Source organism: Astyanax mexicanus, chromosome 13 (assembly GCF_023375975.1).
Source record: "Astyanax mexicanus isolate ESR-SI-001 chromosome 13, AstMex3_surface, whole genome shotgun sequence".
Taxonomy (NCBI): domain Eukaryota; kingdom Metazoa; phylum Chordata; class Actinopteri; order Characiformes; family Acestrorhamphidae; genus Astyanax; species Astyanax mexicanus.
In genome coordinates, this window is record NC_064420.1 from 39,422,262 (window position 1) to 39,441,441 (window position 19,180).

The window sequence follows — 19,180 nt, forward strand, 5'->3', positions numbered from 1 at the left end:
ATATATACGTAGACACTGCATAGGCTGACTTCAGGTGCCGGCTGCTACGTCATGTGGAGTCTATGTATATATATGTTTATGTTATTTTCAGCTCAGTAATGGCGGCGCTCGGAGCTGAAGCTCATGTTATATGATGTAAACAGTGTTTTTTAATAAGCTTCTTGTGCCCTTTTTAAGTTAATAATGCCTCATTTTTATGTCAGAGCAAGGAGGTGTGGAGCTACTTTTAGCTGGATAACGGAGGAAAAAGCGATTTATTCTGGGAAAATTATGCCCTGTGTCACCCAGTCTGAAGGGTGTTTGGACAAACTATTAAAATGTCTGGATCTTGGAATGCTGTGGGTGAAGAGAGGTGTGCTATTCATCAAAGGTAAGTACTTTTATCATATTTAATTACACCAAAAGTCCAATTTACACATGAGTTCTCCTTTTAGTTTCAACACTATAATAAAAACTGTGAATTCTTCTCCAGTCTAAGTGAATAGTGTTGCTGACTGAAACATCAGTGTGCTGTTAGGAAGCTGAAACCATTATTTCTTGCCTCTTGATGTGTCTTTAGCTCCAGTTTGGTTTAGTTAAAGTAGTGAGGCAGTGTAATAGCCAGGAAACTGAAAATGAAGATTATAAAGTTAAAGGCAAGCATTAGCTTTAAGTCTAGCACAGACACCCTTTCACCATAGCTTTTGTTTTATTGCAAGATGGAGCGCCAATTCTCCAACGACATAGGCTCAGGAAAAGCCACAGTCACAAGCAGTGGCAACTGCTCAATATGAGCGCAGTGGTCCTGCTCCCATTAAATGATCCAAAGAAGAAAATGTTTAGAATGACAGAAATGATTTAATAATATAAGGTAGAATAAATATGAAATTATTTAGTCACATGTACATCTTTGGCAGTAAAGTTAAATTGTATTTGGTTCATTTCTGTCTAATTACATACAGCTATGGAAGAAAATGAGACCACTTAAAAATAATAAGTTTCTTTGATTTTACCAAACTGAAAACCTCTGGAATATAATCAAGAGGAAGATGGATGATCACAAGCCATCAAACCAAGCTGAACTGCTTGAATTTTTGCACCAGGAGTGACATAAAGTTATCCAAAAGCAGTGTGTAAGACTTGTTGAGGAGAAAATTAAAACTGTGATTAAAACCAGGGCACCGGACTTATGGGAGTCTGTGGAGCTCCTTAAACTTTTGGAAATAAAGGAAACTGAGGCTGCTGTTCGATTGGGTTGTTACCATAGACTTATTACCCCTGGCACTAGGCATATTGAAAAAGGGTCAAACTGTTAGAGTCTTATTTTATTGGCAATACTTCTCTACCAGGACTAGATAAGCTGTGTGTGTGCATGCGTGTGTTTCAGCAAACGGTGCAACTTAAAACACCTAAAAGCAAACATTTCACTATATATTGTGTGTATGATATATATATATATATATATATATATATATATATATATATATATATATATATATGCATTATACAAGACAAACTAGAAATGTATACATGCTGTGGTAGGCCCCTGGGGTTAGGGGCGTGACCACTGTGACCCGGAAGGAGGAAGCTCACAGAGATACAGACACGGGGAGTAAATGAACTCAAATCATACCTTTTATTTGCTTTTAACGCCCTCCACCACACCCAGAATAACTCAAATAAACATAACTCAGCCCAATGGGGCTCTAGAGTCCGTAGAATTACTTAGTTTTTACTTTAAAGGCTAAATACGAGTCCGCACAGCCTCAGCCCCCAGCTCCTCAGTGAGAGTTCTCCTAAATGATGGCGGAGGCTGGGTATATATGCCTGTCTCAACTGGCGGCTCAATCAGCCCTCATGCGGGCCAGCTGAGACAGGCATGGCTTTGCGCTCTGGCGTGGGGCGGACCCACAACTCCCCCGCCTCCTCACGCCACAATGCACATAAAATAAAGTAAAATAGGATATATATATATTACTTAGATTTTTTTTTGTTTCTGGGCATCCATCCATACAATGAGTCATCTATTTATCATGAGAAAACTCTCATCTGTAGTTAAGATCAATCAATCAATCATTCAATTATTCTTTATTTTCACTTGGGAATACATTGAGGGTGACCCTCAATGACGCTGAGCATTTACAGTTTTAAGAGGATTAAAAAAAAACATTAAATAGGAAACTAGAAATAATAAGAAACAAAATAGTAAAAAAATAAATTATAAATAAAACAAATACAAATTTTAAATCGAAATTTATATAAATGAATATAATACATATGTAAAAAGAAAAAAAAATAGGAAATTCTAAAATCTAAAGCCCTCAAATATGATAGATGCATGATGTCTTTAAAACTCATGAACAGCTGCTTTTTAGACAGAGTTCCAGATACAGACAGAAACCTCTGGCTGCCTGTGTGAGATCTTCTCCTAGACTTGCCCTCAGGGTGCAGGCTGCAGTGCCAGCATTTTCATTTGAAAAATAATATTGATATAAAATTAATCAACATAAGAAATTACGCATTACGCATAGTACTGCACCACCATCTGCTGGTGATCTTCCACATTACAGATAACTGCTCAGCTAAATCTCTGAGAGGCTGCAGGGCCTCAGCACAGCACAGCAGCTCTAGCACATCTGTCTCTACTCACAAAGGGATTGATAATTAACTGATGAACTGAGTTGTGCAGGTTTGGAACAAATTCCAGGGCTCTTGATGGATCAGTGTGAGTACAAGCCCAAATTTCCACACCTGATGCTTCACACAAGTGGCTTCGTAATTGGTTCTGGTGCATTTGAACAAGGGAGGGATAAAACTAGTGTAAACCACTGATATGAAACAGGTGCACAGAAGGCGGGAAACAGAGTGGTGCAGATGGAGCGGGATTTGGCAAACAATAAACTCAACTGTTCTATTAGTCTATTTGTGAACACAATGACTTTATAAACATGCTTCTCGTTCTAAATGAAGCGTAACGCAATGTACAGCACAGAATAATCCCCAGTAGTGCAGTTTCACAGTTCATCCAAAGGAAAAATTCAGAATTGCATGAGCTTCATGTTTTATTCATTTATACTGGTTGTTGGTACTCGATTAGTATATTAGAAAAGGCTGCAGTCACCCACAGGCATTTTTTGCCCAGAGAGAACAATTAAACCCAGTCATTAAAGAGAAAAATGGGTATGTGTGATAGACCATAACATAGATCATTGTAAAAGTGCAGATTTTTCAAGGCTCCAGAGTGAAATATCTATAAATAGCCTGTTGACAATATTATTAGATGATAGCGAGTACAATTTCTAGTCAGGAGTGCAAGACGTTTCCTGTCTGAGTGATTTCTGGCAGGGTTTAGGATGGGCCTGAAATAACCAAATCCAACTAATTAGAAGAAGTGACCATGTAATGCAACAATAGATTCAGCATGGCTCGTCATTAGCCAATGTAAGTGTCTGTTAACTGATATAATGGAAGTAGATACTTAGCATTCTCCTCCAAGCGTGTCGAGCTGTCCAGTGATGTCGTAATAGTGGCTGTTTTAAACTATACCATTCGTTTTGATATGTCAAAAAGATGTGATGCTTAGCTTTATGTAACTCAGAGGATGTGTATACTTGTTTGTATGCGTGAGAATTTGTTTGCTTTCTACAACAAGATTATTAATAAAATTAGGATGTTGGATAAACACCACCCCACCTCATCTCCAACTCACCAACTCATCATTACCAAAAGAACTTAATGGAGCACCATCATTCCAGAGAACACAGTTCCACTGCTCTACAGCTCAGCTAATCATTGTTCCAGTAGGTTCATGTATTTCTGCTTAAGAGAGTTCTATTCTATTTACAGTACATCACTACAGAGACTACACAAACTGTGTGTGCATTTAAATATCTGTATCAGCAATACGTGGAACGTAAAGTAGCTGAAAGTTTTCATTATAAAGGGTGTCCACAAACATTTACACATACAGTGTACATTACAAGATTTCAGTGTTCATAGAGATAGAGATCCTGCTTGAACTAAAGTAAAGTGTCACGTACTGGCCCTGTTCCGCATCTCTCCTGTTCTATCTCTGCATTTTTACTACTGCTCTGTGTGTTTCTTTACCTTTCCTCCTCCGTGCCTGTCTCTGCCTTAAGTGTTTTCACCTGTTTTTCATTTGTAGCCCCGCCCCCTTGTTACCTGTCCTCAGGTGTTTCCTATTTTCTGTTTTGGTCCATGTGTATTTATGGTCTGTGTGTTTCTCCTATCTCTGTACTTGATTGTTTATACGACAGTTCAGGTTGTGTGTTCTGTTGGTTTCTCCAGTTTCTATGTTTCCTGAGAACAGCTAACAAGGGAGCGGAGCTACAAATGAAACACAGGTGAAAACAATTAATGCGGAGACACGGGAAGCACACACAGGATTACATGGGGCAGAAGAGAAGAGACACAGAACAGGGTTAGGATGTGACATGAAGCTCCATCTGAAAAGTGAGCAGTTCTTTCATAACAGGGATTTGGAACCAGGTGCTGGTTTTTCAGATATGAGACAGTAACAGAGAGTAGAGAACAGACAAAAAACACAAGCTGCCAAGTAGTACAAATCACAATCAAATATTCAAGAAACAAGAACCAACCACAGCTGAAGGTCATAATCAGGAAATTAACCTAGACCTAGAGTTTACTGGAGATTGAAGCACTCAGAATTGCAGGACATAACCAAAACAAAACAAATTTGAACGCTTATTTACACACTGGCATGCCATAGTAGAGTAACCATAGTACAGAAAATAGTGTCATGTCCCATGACTTTTGCCATGCCCAGTGAAAGCTGGGCTGACCTGTAGGATTAGCATGTGGGGCCTCTTGCTTCGAATGTAGGTACAATTACTGCCATATTATTACCACCTTCTATGACGTATTACTAATCCGCACACTATTGGCCCTCACTGGAATCTGACAATTGAAGCAGCCCTGCCCTGAGCATGCTACCCTGTGTTCAACCTTACTCACAAGATAACACCTCACAACACCTCACAACTTATACAGGTGTGGGTATTCCCTAGCTGTCCCCAAGGACTTTTTGCATGTCAGTGTAATCTGAAACTATTACAGATACTTGTTTATCAAGCTCCCTTGCTCTCTTTTTTATTTTTATGTTTAAGTATTTGTGTGAATATGTATTTATTTTATTTATTTAACAGCAGATGATCGACTACAGCTTGAAAATGGCTTGATTCAATGGCTTGATTCATAGTTTAGTCTAAAATCAAGGGTATTAAAAAGAGCTTATCCTGCTTTTTTTTTTTTTTTTTTTTTTTCAGGGGAAGGCTTTTGTCTAGATTTTGGAGCATTGCTGTGAGGATTTGATTAAATTCAGCTACAAAAGCATTAGAGATATTTAGCAAACTCAAGAATTCGTTCCCATCCTGAAGGTCAGCATTTTCCTAAACTCCCTCCTGAAGCTGTCGTCCAGGAAGGCGTAGAGGAAGGGGTTGAGGCAGGAGTTGGCGTAGCTCAGGCACGTGATGAAGTATGAGAGCCCTGCCAGAAGTGGGGTGCCGGGCAGCTCTGTGGTGAGGGCAACCACTGTGCTCAGGTGGAAGGGGGTCCAGCAGAGCAGACACACAGCCAGCACCACGGACACCATCACGGTCATCTTCCTCTTGGCTCTGTCTAACGCTTTACCACTAGCACGCTTCAGCTTGTGGAGCATCAGGCCGTACAGGATGCAGATGGTGGACACAGGTAGTAAGAAGCTGAGCACGAGCGAGTAGATGCGGCTGGCAGCGAACCAGACGGGTTCAGGGCTGGGCAACGTGAGCACACAGCTCGGTGTGTCATCATCAGGGTTTACATAGACACTCGCAAAGAAGGTGAAGGGCAATACGAGGAGTACAACCAGCACCCAAACACACACACTGAGCATCCAGGCTAGCCGGCGCGTTCTCCACACCAGACACCTCGAGTGCAGGGCAGACGCCACCACAGCGTACCGGTCCACGCTCATCAGCGCCACGAAGTAGACGCTGGAGAAGATGTTGTAGTGGTCAATGGAGAGCACTGCCTTGCACACAAGGTCACCAAAGGGCCAGCGGCGCAGCACATGCTCGACAATGCTGGCAGGCAGCACCAGCACAAACAGGTCATCAGCGATGGCCAGGTTCAGGATGAACACGTTGGTCACGCTCCTCATGCGAGGCGTTCTCGCGATCACACAGATAACCGCCGTGTTGCCTGCAAGTCCCACCACACAGATCAGCGAGTAGACGAGTGAAGGCCATATGGAGACCTCTGAATTCAAGCTTGTGCAGTTTTGAGCAAGACAACAGCCATCAGAAAGGTTGCAGTGAGGGGGCGCAAGCCAGGGCGCAGACTCTTTGTTCATTTTTGTCAGGAAACTGTTGAGAAAGTGTGAAAAAGATTTAGTTTAAGTGTAGAGACAGTTAAGGCTTAAATGTAACCTAATTTTCTAATTCTAATTTCTAATTTAATTAGCAAAGAGTCAATGAACCCACCCTCTCACTCAGACTCCTCATCACTTGCAATGCTGCCAACACTATAGAAGGCTATGGGTGAGTGCATGCTTCCTCTGATACATGAGAACCAATGCAACAGCCAATGCACTCAGAGGAAAGCACCAGATGCCCAGCTCTGATACATCATCATTCATTTTACCTGTGCCAACCAGCTTTACAGGGCGAGTAATAAGAGGTGTGACAGAGAGCCATCTACCCATCCAGAGTGAGCATGGACAATTGTGCTCTCTCGGGCTCTGGCTGCTGATGCATTTACTTTTATATTCTCTTATATTCTTTATCATAAGATTTCTTCTTCTAATTGATATTATTATATGGAACTACATCATTAATATGAAACCTGTTGCAGGTGATAACCTGCTTTCATTGCATCCCTTTTTTTATATTTTTAGTATAGTTCTCTTGAAGTGAATCTGGAATAATAGGCAAAAATCCATTAAACACCTTAATGTATTAAACTATGCAAAGATAACTGACATTTTAAAGTAAAAGTATCTGTATTTATTTTTTAAAGTGATGCAGGAACAAAATTATTACATTCAATTATTTATGCAACATGAAACCTTTTCTGCTGTGCTTAATTAGAATAATGAAGATGTAAATGGAAAATGACTCATTTAATATCTTTGTAACACCTCCTACCACTGCCCTGCACTTTTTAGTGTTCTGTTTTTGTGTTCCCTGCTCCCAACGCACCTTCTCCAACTAATCAGCTCATTAACATCCTATTATTGAGTTAAAGCGTGTGTGTTAAAAAGCACTATAATTTGCATGGGCAGTGGGCCTAGAGGACCAGGGTAAAGAAACTCTAAATAAGAAAAGTGAATTGTGAATAGTGGCTACAAATGATAAAAAAACAAGTAGGCTAAGTGTGATTTGATTTCTTTTCAAAATTAAAATTCAATGAGATTTTAAAAAGTGAGCCATCCTCCATAAACCATGCTTACATCAAAATCAGACTTTTAATTACACTATATATAGACTGATGTGAATGAATATAAAATTACAGCAAATAAATATTTAATTTTGTATTATTAAACAGGCACTCCATACAGTAACAAAACTGGAGAAGTAAAGTGAAGATTGTATTAAGAGAAAACTGTAAAAATAATTATATTAATAATAATTTCAAAATCCATCTTGTTTCACCTTTCCAATTTTTTTTCTTTAATTAATACACAACAGCCAGTATAATTCAATTGTTAATAAAATGTGTTGATGTGAGCTAATAAATGGCCATAAAATACAAATAATAACTTAAATTTTGTGGTTTACATTAAATAGGCTTTATATGAACACAGACACAAACACACATATATACATAAACACATGGAATAAAATCTTGTATCTCCAATATCAGGGAAAAAAAGAAGCATTCTTGATTTTTAGTAGTAGTCAAAGTCATTTTGCAGCATTTTTATTGGTCAGTTCATCTTAAAAGTATAGTCTACACTATTGTTGTTTTAAAATATTTAATGTGGCAAAATGAAGATACCAACTTTTATTCCAACAGTAAATATAGACTATTGCTAGTTTTGCACTTAACGCATGCAGCAGTAGTGTCAAGCTCACCTGAGATGATCAGTCATGGTGTCCTCCTCAGCAGCTCTGCTCCTGTATCAGTGTGCAGGCGTGATGTTGGGTTTGGTAGAGGACCTGGGGGGGGGATCCAAGTGTGTGACTGATCCAGACTCAGGCTCTGTAACCACTGGAGGACTGAGTGTAATCTAATCAGCATGAGCAGCCGCAGACACAGCCACAGCAGCAGAGCTGAGATTCAGTGTGACATCAGTAAGTGCTGCTGAGTTCCATGGCCTCCAGGCTTAATACAACACAAGCTGGTTTATTCCAGCTGTCCGAGCATGGTCTGGTTCATTAACAGACTACTGTTCACAAGGTCTCCACAACTTTTGTTTTATTCATAATATTCTTATAACAAGGTTACAAGAAAAATATTAGATATATTAAATCTAATTTTATATACAGCTCTGGAACAAAATAAGACAACGCTTAAAAATTATGAGTTTCTTTGATTTTACCAAATAGAAAACCTCTGGAATATAATCAAGAGGAAGATGGATGATCACAAGCCATCAAACCAAACTGAACTGTTGAATTTTTGCACCAGGAGTGGCATAAATTTATCCAAAAGCAGTGTGTAAGACTGGTGGAGGAGAACATGCCAAGATGCATGAAAACTGTAATTGGTTATTCCACCAAATATTGATTTCTGATTTTACTCTTAAAATTTTATGAATATGAACTTGTTTTTTTTTGCGTTATTCAAGATCTGAAAGCTCTACATCTTTTTTGTTATTTCAGCCGTTTCTCCTGTTTTGCAAATAAATGCTGTAAATGACAATATTTTTATTTTGAATTTGGGAGACATATTGTCTGTAGTTTATAGAGTTAAACAACAATGTTCATTTCATTAAAACATATACCTATAAATAGCAAAATCAGAGAAACTGATTCAGAGCTGAAGTGGTCTCAATTATTTTCCAAAGCTGTACATATATTATATATAGATATATAATTATTTATTTAACATCAGTAATGAGACGTAAGTTGTTTGTTGTTTAAATTTACCTCTGGTATATTATATATGTTTTTTTTTATGGAACCCAAAGTGGTTCTTCTATGTAATCTCTCAAACAACCACTTGAAGATTAATTTTCAAACTAGTTTAATGCCTAAAACTAGTTCAATCCTAATCCTTAAAAAACTATTGTGTGTTATTTAGCAGTTAACAGTTTGCTTTAGCCTATTTTGTGGCGTCCCACCGGGTTCTAATCTGGGCCCTTTTAATCTGCTGCTAATCTTAACAATAATGTAGTTATTAACAAGTAAAGAACTATCATACAGTTGTGGCATGTGGCAAGTTTGCTCACCCTTCCACTTATAAAGTTCACCACACACCAAAAGTTGTTTTAGGAGCACAAAGAAGACCAGCAGCTGCTTCCACCCAAATTAAAATCTAATTTGATCTGATTCAGTTTTGGAAATCGTTTTTCCTCCTTCTAGGCAACAAGATCATTAAGCTAAGTGATGCCTCCAAACCAGGGAAAGCTTCATGTGCCCAATTTCCACTGTCTAAAATGTTATTAAGCGTTTCATGGGTAAGGATTTAATACGTTTTTGAGTTGTGCAGCACAGGAAGCGTTCCAGGAGTAAAATTAGATAATTCTGGAAGCGAATGTGGTGCAGTCAGTGATGAAACATAAACTGATAGTGCTGTAAAAAAAAAAAGTTAAAGAGTTTTTAAATTTTTTTCCCAATATACAAGACCAATTACCCAACCCACTCATTAGGCCTCCCCTTATCACTAGTGATGCCCCAACACCAGGATAGTAAAGACTAACCATGCCTCCTCTGATACATGTGAAGTCAGCCACCACCCCTTTTTTGAACTGCTGCTGATGCAGCCTTGCCGTGTAGCATCACAGCGCATTTGAAGGAAAGTGCAGCGACTCGGTTCTGATACATCAGCTCACAGACGCCTTGTGCTGAGCAGCATCACCCTTTGGAGTGATGATGTGGGGAGAGAGTGTCATCTACCCACTTAGAGTGAGAGCAAGGCTAATTGTGCTCTCTCAGGGCTCCAACAGCTGATGGCAAGCTACATGATCGGGATTCGAACCACAGATCCCCCGATCATAGTGGCAGCATTTAGCCCGCTGGACCACTTGGAGTCTGGGATGGTACAGAGTTTTTTGTGAAGAGTTTTATCAGCATTTTATCAGCATTTATTGACTTTGACTTTGACTTTGAGGTACCCCTACCAAGTCCTTAAATCTCCAAAAGGCCATATTTACAGGCCAAAGAAACCCTACTTAATTTACAGTGAATTCTTATGAGAGTATTTCTATTGGTCCATTCATCAAGAAACAATGCCAAAAAAAGTAAACGCAGGATTAATATTTGTCAAAAGAAGAAATAAGGAAAACTGCTCCTCTTTTTCCTCCATAGTTTAAAAAAATGTCCTTAAATGCCATCTAAAGTGGAAAAACTTCAGAAAATGCCCTATTAGCTGCCAATCATCTGAACAAAAAATGGCTTATTTCTTGCAAAATGAGATAATCTGGTGCATGTTTTGAAAGTCAATTCCAATCAAGACAAAAAGGCTGATAGTCATACATAGGTTTTTGCATCTGGTGCGGCCCTGTTTTAATTTTTTCGTCCCTGCCCTTCAAATAGCCTGAGCCTGCCACTGGATACAATCATACTACCAGTATGTACCACCAGCCCACAACCATGTCAGTGTCACTGTTGTGCTGAGAATCCTCCAAGACCTAACACAATATATCTGGTCATATACTGTATGGGGTGCCTAATTCTGCAGCAAAAGATTGGCCACAGTCAGTGCACCAGTATGTTATGTGCACCTATTAAAGCGGCCAGTGGATGTATGCACAGGATAATGGTTCCTATGGTTTATAATGTATTGTATATGTATGCAGAACATGCAGGCTTTTTTTTGTTTTGTGTTTGTGTAAGAGTTCCAGAGCAGCGTAAATGTGAGAGAGCATTTGACTGACAAGCACTTAAGAGAAGTGTCAAGGCATGACAGGTGAGAATAGAGATAACAATTAGGAGCATATATGTAGATTAAATTGGAGAGCAGTGAGGAGAAGCATGCTGAATGGAGATTGTGACAGCAGAGCGAGCATGTGGAGCCTATAGAACACCTGCTGTGCAGGAGGAGTACTGGTGTTCAGCAGGAATACTGAGATACAGTATAAGGGTTCAGAGCTGGAGGATTACTGCATGTTTTTAGTCACTATCAATGAGTGAAGAGTTGATTCAGCATTAGATAAGAAGAGAAAAGCAGGGACTCTAATATTTATGATATATTTGTGGATGTATTTGTTGTTTATTACTGATTACCTGTTAATATTTACATTTACAGCATTTAGCTGACGCTCTTATCCAGAGCCACTTATAAGGTTATTCTTATTACAGAGTTGGCCCAATGTAGTGTTAGAAGTCTTGCCCATGGACTCTTATTGGTGTAGCACAGTATAGTCACCCAGACCTGGAATTGAACCCTAGTCTCCCACATGGTACCTCACACCACACCAATCACTTTAACTTAATTGCAATTTAATTGCAACTTTATCTAGTGGATTACTAAAGTGATATAGTGTAAAACCTTATGTAAAAAATGTTATTGATAAATTCACATGAAACAGTCATGTGTGTCTACACCACATTTCAAAAAATCTCATCACCACACCAAAAATCATTTGTTCTCATTAAACAAATTTCCTGTCTTCTATATTATACTATCATTGCTGGAAAAAAAAAAAACTTCAAAATATACAAAAATCCTGCCAGATAAAAAAAAAATATTATTCAATTAAAAAACTAAAAACTGTATTAATAATGTAAATAGTCTGTAAACTATTCTGGATGTATATATAAGGGTTTATTTACCATGAAATGAGTGTAAATTGGTTTATATTGGTCTGGTTATACACTAGTTCAATGGTGTATGCTGCAGTAAAAATTGGCATCATTATAGATTAAAAGACTCCAACTCTCAGTGTAATTTAGACCTAATAAATATTCTCTCAACTACAAAATACTCAAACTTAAAGAAATATCTAACTAAAGAAAGGTAAATCATCATTTAAATCCATGTAGCTAGACAGCTAGGACTGCTGCCTAACAGGTCATTATAGGTCACTCCTTAATTGTAAGCTTAATGACAGCAATCAATGGCTGAAAAGAAATTAAAATCTTCACCTCCACAAAAACGGGTACTGAATTTCCATATCTGTTGTGTATGAAGTGGCTTCTTCAATAGAGCTCAGCACTGAGGCCTGATTTTCTGTGGAATCTCGTGATGTGAAATGACATCATGGAAAGTGGCTTCATTAGAAGAGCTCTGAATGTGCTGGATCTGCTGATTGCCTGAAGAAAGTAAAGTGGAGGATGGAAAGTGTAAGAAGGAGGTACTGAGGTTAAAGCTTGGCTGAGAAATCGGATGGGAATAATAAAACTCTGTAGAGGACAAATTTGAGGTTTTCACCTGATTTGATTCCAGCCTTATTCTTAGGCCTGTAATCAGATCTTATCGACAGTAATTGGAGCACACATATATGGCAGCAGTGTCTATTGAGAAGATAATCACAATATAATAATAGTGTGTTTAAACCTTTACAGAAGCCCTGCGTTAAAAGCTGCAAAACATATGTTGTTTTTAAAATTCAATATCTAATTATTTTCAATCACACACTTTATTTAGATGTGAGGAATCACAAAGAGGACATTTACACCTTGGAAACACCAGTCATTTAGTGTAGTTTCAAAAGAAATTTTTACATCCAACAAAATGACAATTTTAGGATTTAGTACAATGTGTACAAGAACAAACAAAGCAACCAGTCTAACTAATATTTAACTACAACACTGAAACTTAATTCCAACTGCAATCTGACTTAAACTTAACCTCAGCCTAACCTTAACCCTTTACCACAGTAGAATGTGGAATTCGTACTGTTTCTGTTTGAGTTCCATCCATTAATACCTTCAGAAGCTCCATTACAGACAAAAGCCATACATATGTAGCTGTAGTGACACTGTTTTCTCAATTCTTCATGGCAGACAGGTTCTATGTATTTGGTAAAGAGCACCACCAGTTGCTGGGAGCTGTACAATATGGTACAATATGTAAGTATATCTGCAAAATAGCACCAGCAATGGATAGGTGTTGTAATGTGAATCATACAATATGAACAAACATGTTAGCAAATGTTACTAATTGCTTGGGGTACACTTTTGTCATATATTTACAGATTCTATGAGATCTATTTAAAAGCCAGTCCCAGTAGAAGAGTATGTTAATAAGCTTCCAAATGAAACATAGTTCTTTTTAGATTTACTATTGCTTATTATGGTAACATACATTGCTATATTTAATGGTTTATTGTTTTATGTAAGCATCTTTACCTCTGGTTCCTTTCACAGCCACTGTACACAAATCAGTCTTTAAGTTCCGTTCAAGCCAAGATCCAATTTATGTATGCTCCTATTTAAGCAGCTATATATATACAGTATGTTGCTGCATTATGGCTCTAAGCCACATATGCTATATGCAGAGAGATGTTAGAGATTTACGATGAGAAAAGGTGGAACAGAGCCCAAAAGCAGAAGCAGAGTTTTAACGAGAGAGCAGACTCAGCCTCATCACCCTGGAGAACAGAGCTGCTGCTCAGTCAGCAAACCAGATCATTCCTTACAGTGGACATTTTTCTGCAGCTGACTTACTATACTACACAAATCCATAAATACAGATTCAACTAAATAAACATTTCCTTCAATTGTAGCATCCTATTGTATTTTTTGGGGAAGCTGATTCCCTTTCTTACCACTTTACCAAATAATTTACCGTATTTAATAATGAGCATTGAAGACAAATTCAAGATTATTACACAAAACATGTTAAATTTAATGAATATTCAGTGTAAGGTATTAGTATCCCAGGTAGATACACTCATGGGACAGTCATAATCAATCACCAACAAAAACAGACAAGAAGATAATAAAATAAATGAATAAATCTAACCAAAAAGTACATTTACACTATATTATATCACTATATGTTTAAATGTTTTTGGAAACCTCCTCTCATGAATGCATTCAGCTAGTTTAAAGGAGAACTTAGGTGTAAAATTGACTTTTGTTGTAGTAAAACATGATAAAAAGTACTTACCTTTGATAAATAGCACAGAAATTTTAACAGTTTGTCTAAACACCCTTCAGACTGGGTGACACAGTGCATAATTTGCCACTATAAATCGCCTTTTCCACCTTTATCCAGGCTTAAACTAGCTCCACACTTCATTGCTAGAATCTGGAGAGCCCTGACATTTAAAACAAGGCATTAATAACTTAAAAAGTGCACAAAAAGCTTATTAAAAACACTGTTTACATCCCATAACGCTAGCTTTAGCTCTGAGCGCCGCCATCATTGTACTGATAATGATAATGCCCGCTGCTACGTACTATGTATGTATACATTTATGTATAAGTTGCACCATTGCTGACATAGATTGTGCAAATGCGCACAAATGCACACACAGAGCTTGTCTAGTCCCTGTAGACTGTTGGCAGTACAGCCAATAGAACAGAACTGCAGTCTTCAGCCGATTAGCATTAACCTGTGTACTCTGGTATGATGGTGCTATTTCCAGTAGTTATGGGATGAGATTGGGAGTTGGACATGAGGTGAGGTGGTGATCATTCAATATCCTGACCTTAGGAGATCTCAGAGAGATCCCAGCACGCTCAGCATGTGCTCATGTTCTGCTGTTGGGGTTATAAAATTATCTTTATATTGTGTATGTGTTTATTTAGTTTAGTTTTAGTAGTTTTAGTAGTTTTAGTTGTAGCTTTGTCCTCCTGCTGTTGGGTTGGAAGGTAAATAAGGGTCTCTATCAGTGAGCTCCATTTCAAGAGAGAACCTCTGCTTGTTGCAGTTATTTCTGTGTCTCTGCTGGGTCAAATAAAGTTTCTAAACAGGACTATGGCTTGAACTTGTTACTCTTGCTCCAGCGATTCTGCATAACATACTGTAAAGTGTTTTAGTATATTCATATTTGAATAATAAGATCTTCATCTTCTTAGACAAAAGAATATCGTTACAGAGATTAGAACAGCATTAATTATCCTGTTCTTTAACGTACACCCAGACACATTGAGCAGTTTTCTGTGATATTACAGGGATTGGCTGTTCTGCCTTTAGGCACTTGTCTTTTTGAAGCACTCAGCCTTTTCTGAAACCCTCTTTCTGACTACCAAGGTGATGTTTTCTATGTGATCTTTTCTCTGCGTGGAAGTTCCAGCACTTTATGTAACAAAAAATGACTGTACTGCACTGACCTATCAGAGAATTGGCTGGTGTGGGCGGTAGGTACGGCTGGAACAGTGAAAAGGACTGCTGCTGCTGCTGCGTAATTAGTTGGCCTGTGTGACTCAGAAAGAATGTAAAGCCCAATTAAAGGCTCCCACCTCAACCAGAACGCAACAAATGTGCATCCTAATTGAATGCCCTGTGGAAAAGGTTCCTATAAATTGCTATGGATCACACAGGACAGGTCACTGTGTACAGCAGAATAAAGCTTTCTAATGGTAGTTAATGGAATGCTCCTGAAATGAGGTGTTGCCCATCTTTGTCCTATTTGGTCTGGCATCTATTTACCCACTGCTACAGAAAATAAACAGAAAACAAATTCAGCTAGGTTAAGACTCAGGAAGGTTAGGTAGATGAAGATTCAAGAAAGAAAGAAAATAATAAAGCCTTATATATACTATGACAGTATGTTTTGAGGAAAAGTCACCTTTCTGTATTTTTTTCCCATTTATTTCCACACATGTTATATCCATATTTTACAGCAATATAGCTGTGTGTAATTCAAACACAGCTTTTACAATGTGTATTCCACTGTAATATTTTCATATTTATTTAAAAATTCAGCTCAAGACTATAGCAAAACATGCCTTACAGTGGTAATCTAGCTGATTAACCAGCTCTTAGCCAGCATAGTGTACAGTATATGGTATTTGATGCTGGTCATGATGGTTGACCAAATTAACCACATTGACCATGCTGTTTTTTTTATCAGTGTAGTCAGCTTAACTATCACTTGACAACTTTTGACTCCAGCATAGAACTCTTATTAACAATACTGAGCAATGTTTTAAACATAAAACTCCCAGCAACTTTATCTAACTGAAGTATGAGGTGTTTCTGTTCTATCTGCAAACTGAAATCCTGGTTTTATTGGCTAAAACAAAGCAATTCAGATAATAATAATATTTTGCCTAAATCATTTTTTCATGCCTTCATGATGCTGCATGGCCACCTGTGGTAAAACGGTCTACACCCTTAGCTGATCAGATCATTTAATTCTATATCTTTAAAATAATAGCCTATGTCAATAATATGACTTAAACTTATTTATAATGCCTTTAGTCTTAGGCATTTTTAATGTATTTCCAAGACTAGGCTATCTACATTGAACTAATCGTCCCCAATTGGTAAATGATTAGATTTTTACTATAAGTTTACTTCTTATTAATAAAGTCTATAAGCTTTAATAGTGTACAGTTGTTTAGTCTTATTAAAACAGCTAAATCCATAAAGCTATGCATTTCTTTTTTTATGTATTTTCAATTGTTATTTAAAAAAATGACATTGTTTCAAACTATCCTCTTAAACCATTGCTAATAACCACTAACCACTAATAACTATGTTTTTGTGTTTCCTTAAACTATATGAATTATATGACATAATTATATATAATGTTCCAATTAATTAGTATAAGTTACAGCATAAAACAGTTACTTAATTTAGCATAAATTAGTTATTAGCTTATGTTTATTTTTGCATCTGTCTTTCATTTTTTACAGCGCTAATGTCTAAATTAATCAGTGACAACATGAGCTACAATTTTTACCTTACTGTTATTTTACTAAAAAAACATCAATACGTGCTACACTTGTTAATATGTTAATGTTTTGCCTATAAACTAGATGTGAATGGAGGTCAGCTGTATGATGAGTTAGCTTAATTTAGACACATTGATGAATATTTTTTTTTTATATAAGAATAGAATTCTACATAAAACATGCTTGAGTTTTATAGTAACTGACAGGCAATGAGCTTCATAGACATCTGGTTTTTATTACCACCACTACATATAATTGTATGAAATTATCATTCTATCAAATATGTATGAAATTTGCTGATTTTATGTATTCAGTAAATGACTGTATAAATACTAGTAGTCTGTTGTCTTATACAGTTTATATCGTTTTAAATGAGCAATGTGTCAATAAATGATTTTGATGAGTAATAAACTATATACAATTAACTGTGCACTGTATATAAGATCCGCAGGGAGTAAAGTAAGGAGCCGTCTGGGTTTGTTCAGGTTCAGGCTGAGGGCAGTCCTGATATCCCACTTGTATATTACTGTGTTATTTGCTGAAAGCTTTTCCAGACATAAAGTAGATGTTAAAACATGTCTGTTAAGTAGACACGTGAATCATGGAAGTGCAGTGAGCAATATTTACATTATTAAATATTCAAAATGTTCTCTTGTATAAGCCAGTTATGAAAATGTACCATATTAGATTATGCACATTCCCAAAAGTGTTCTTGCTGGCTTTTTCTGTGCTGTGCTGAGTAGCAAACGCACACAGAGGGTATATTTATGGATGTTGTTGCCAGGCGCAGTTGCATGAGAGTTGTATATTTTGCTAAAGCACTTATCCTCTTTGGGTTGCACTGGGTTACATATATAAAATATAATTATTTAAAGGGTCATATTGTATTTTTCTGGTTTGTGTGCTAATAACAGTCATAATAATGTTTTTGCTGGATATTCTTGTTAAATGTGTTTATATACAAATGAGCTGTGTATGAATTTGAGAGATTTCCAATCCAAGTTTGTATACTACAACAAAATGCATTGACATGTCAAAAGTCATGGGATAGCACTATATAAATCTTTCATTAAATGTTTCTTCAGGGGACAGCTTGGAAATGTCCACACCCATCCAGGAATTAAATCATTGCTCAATGCAGGAGACCAAACAGGTTAATTTAAAAGTTTGTAAGACCCAGTTATTGAACCCAAATTCCTCACAAAAATAGTGTAGAGCTTTAACCACAGAGCCATCACTACCCCTAAAAAAACAATACACTGTTTCAGGATGTACAACCCCAATTACAAAATGTTTGCAAAAACTTTGGACATGCTACTCTCCACAAAAAACATAACATTAAAAAAATAATAATAATAGAGAATCCCTGTTTGCCTTTTTTCAATGCAGAACCACCTGAGGGCCTGAAGATGACCAGCATCCAAGATGGACCATCTGCTGCCTTCTCCTGTGCATAGAGGGAGTTCTGCAGATTCTCTGCACTATGGGACACTATTTTTAAATGTACCATATATTTTACATAAAATATTTTGAATTAAAAATATATTTTTGTCCATGTCATTGAGTCTTATCTTAAGAAATCACGTCAAGTCAAGTCAAGTAGTTTTATTGTCAATACTGCATATGTACAGGGCATACAGAGGATTGAAATGATGTTACCCTCCTTCCCAAAAATTACAGCAAGTACAGAAAATAGATATATAATATAAAGGAATGAGAGACATTATACATACAAATCTCAGTTAAATCTCAGTTAAAAAGTAAAAAAAAAGCATAAAACCACCTGTACTTTTTTTTAAGTTTAGTAAAGTCCTGCAAAAGCACAAAGTTTGAGCTAGATGCTTCTATTCTTATAGTACTGTTAAATTTTAATTTCTTTAAAAAACAGCTTGTCTATCAATAAACACTGTAAGTTTCCACACCTGTAACTACCTCCAGTCATGACTTACACTCACACAGAGGAAAAAGGAATGTGTATTTTCTCCTCATATTCTTTATATATGCTTTCAATAAAAAGATCATCATTTATAATATGTTTGGAGAGTGAATATTCTCGAGGACCAAACATCCTTGACCTCTGGTCTAACAACTGAGCTCATCTAAATCTGAGGAACAAATGTACCCATGCTTTGGTCTGTTGCCCAGGGAAACAGGACTCGGGCTGATATAAATCCTGACAGCCTTTTCAATAGCTGCATAATTTGGCCTTCATAAATACAGTCGGC

General features: G+C 37.2%; 1 protein-coding gene across 1 annotated transcript; it reads right to left on the reverse strand.

Moving 5' to 3' along the window:
* Positions 1-5,218: 5,218 nt before the first annotated feature.
* On the reverse strand, positions 5,219-6,397 carry LOC103045636 (neuropeptides B/W receptor type 2). The gene has a single exon (XM_007246863.3). The coding sequence runs from the start codon at positions 6,347-6,349 to the stop codon at positions 5,372-5,374; it is 978 nt and encodes a 325-aa protein (XP_007246925.3). The 5' UTR covers positions 6,350-6,397; the 3' UTR covers positions 5,219-5,371.
* Between the last annotated feature and the right edge of the window lie 12,783 nt (positions 6,398-19,180).

Coding starts and splice junctions, on each gene's coding strand:
- LOC103045636 (XM_007246863.3), bottom strand. CDS start 6,349: ATGAACAAAGAGTCTGCGCCCTGGCTTGCGCCCCCTCACTGCAACCTT.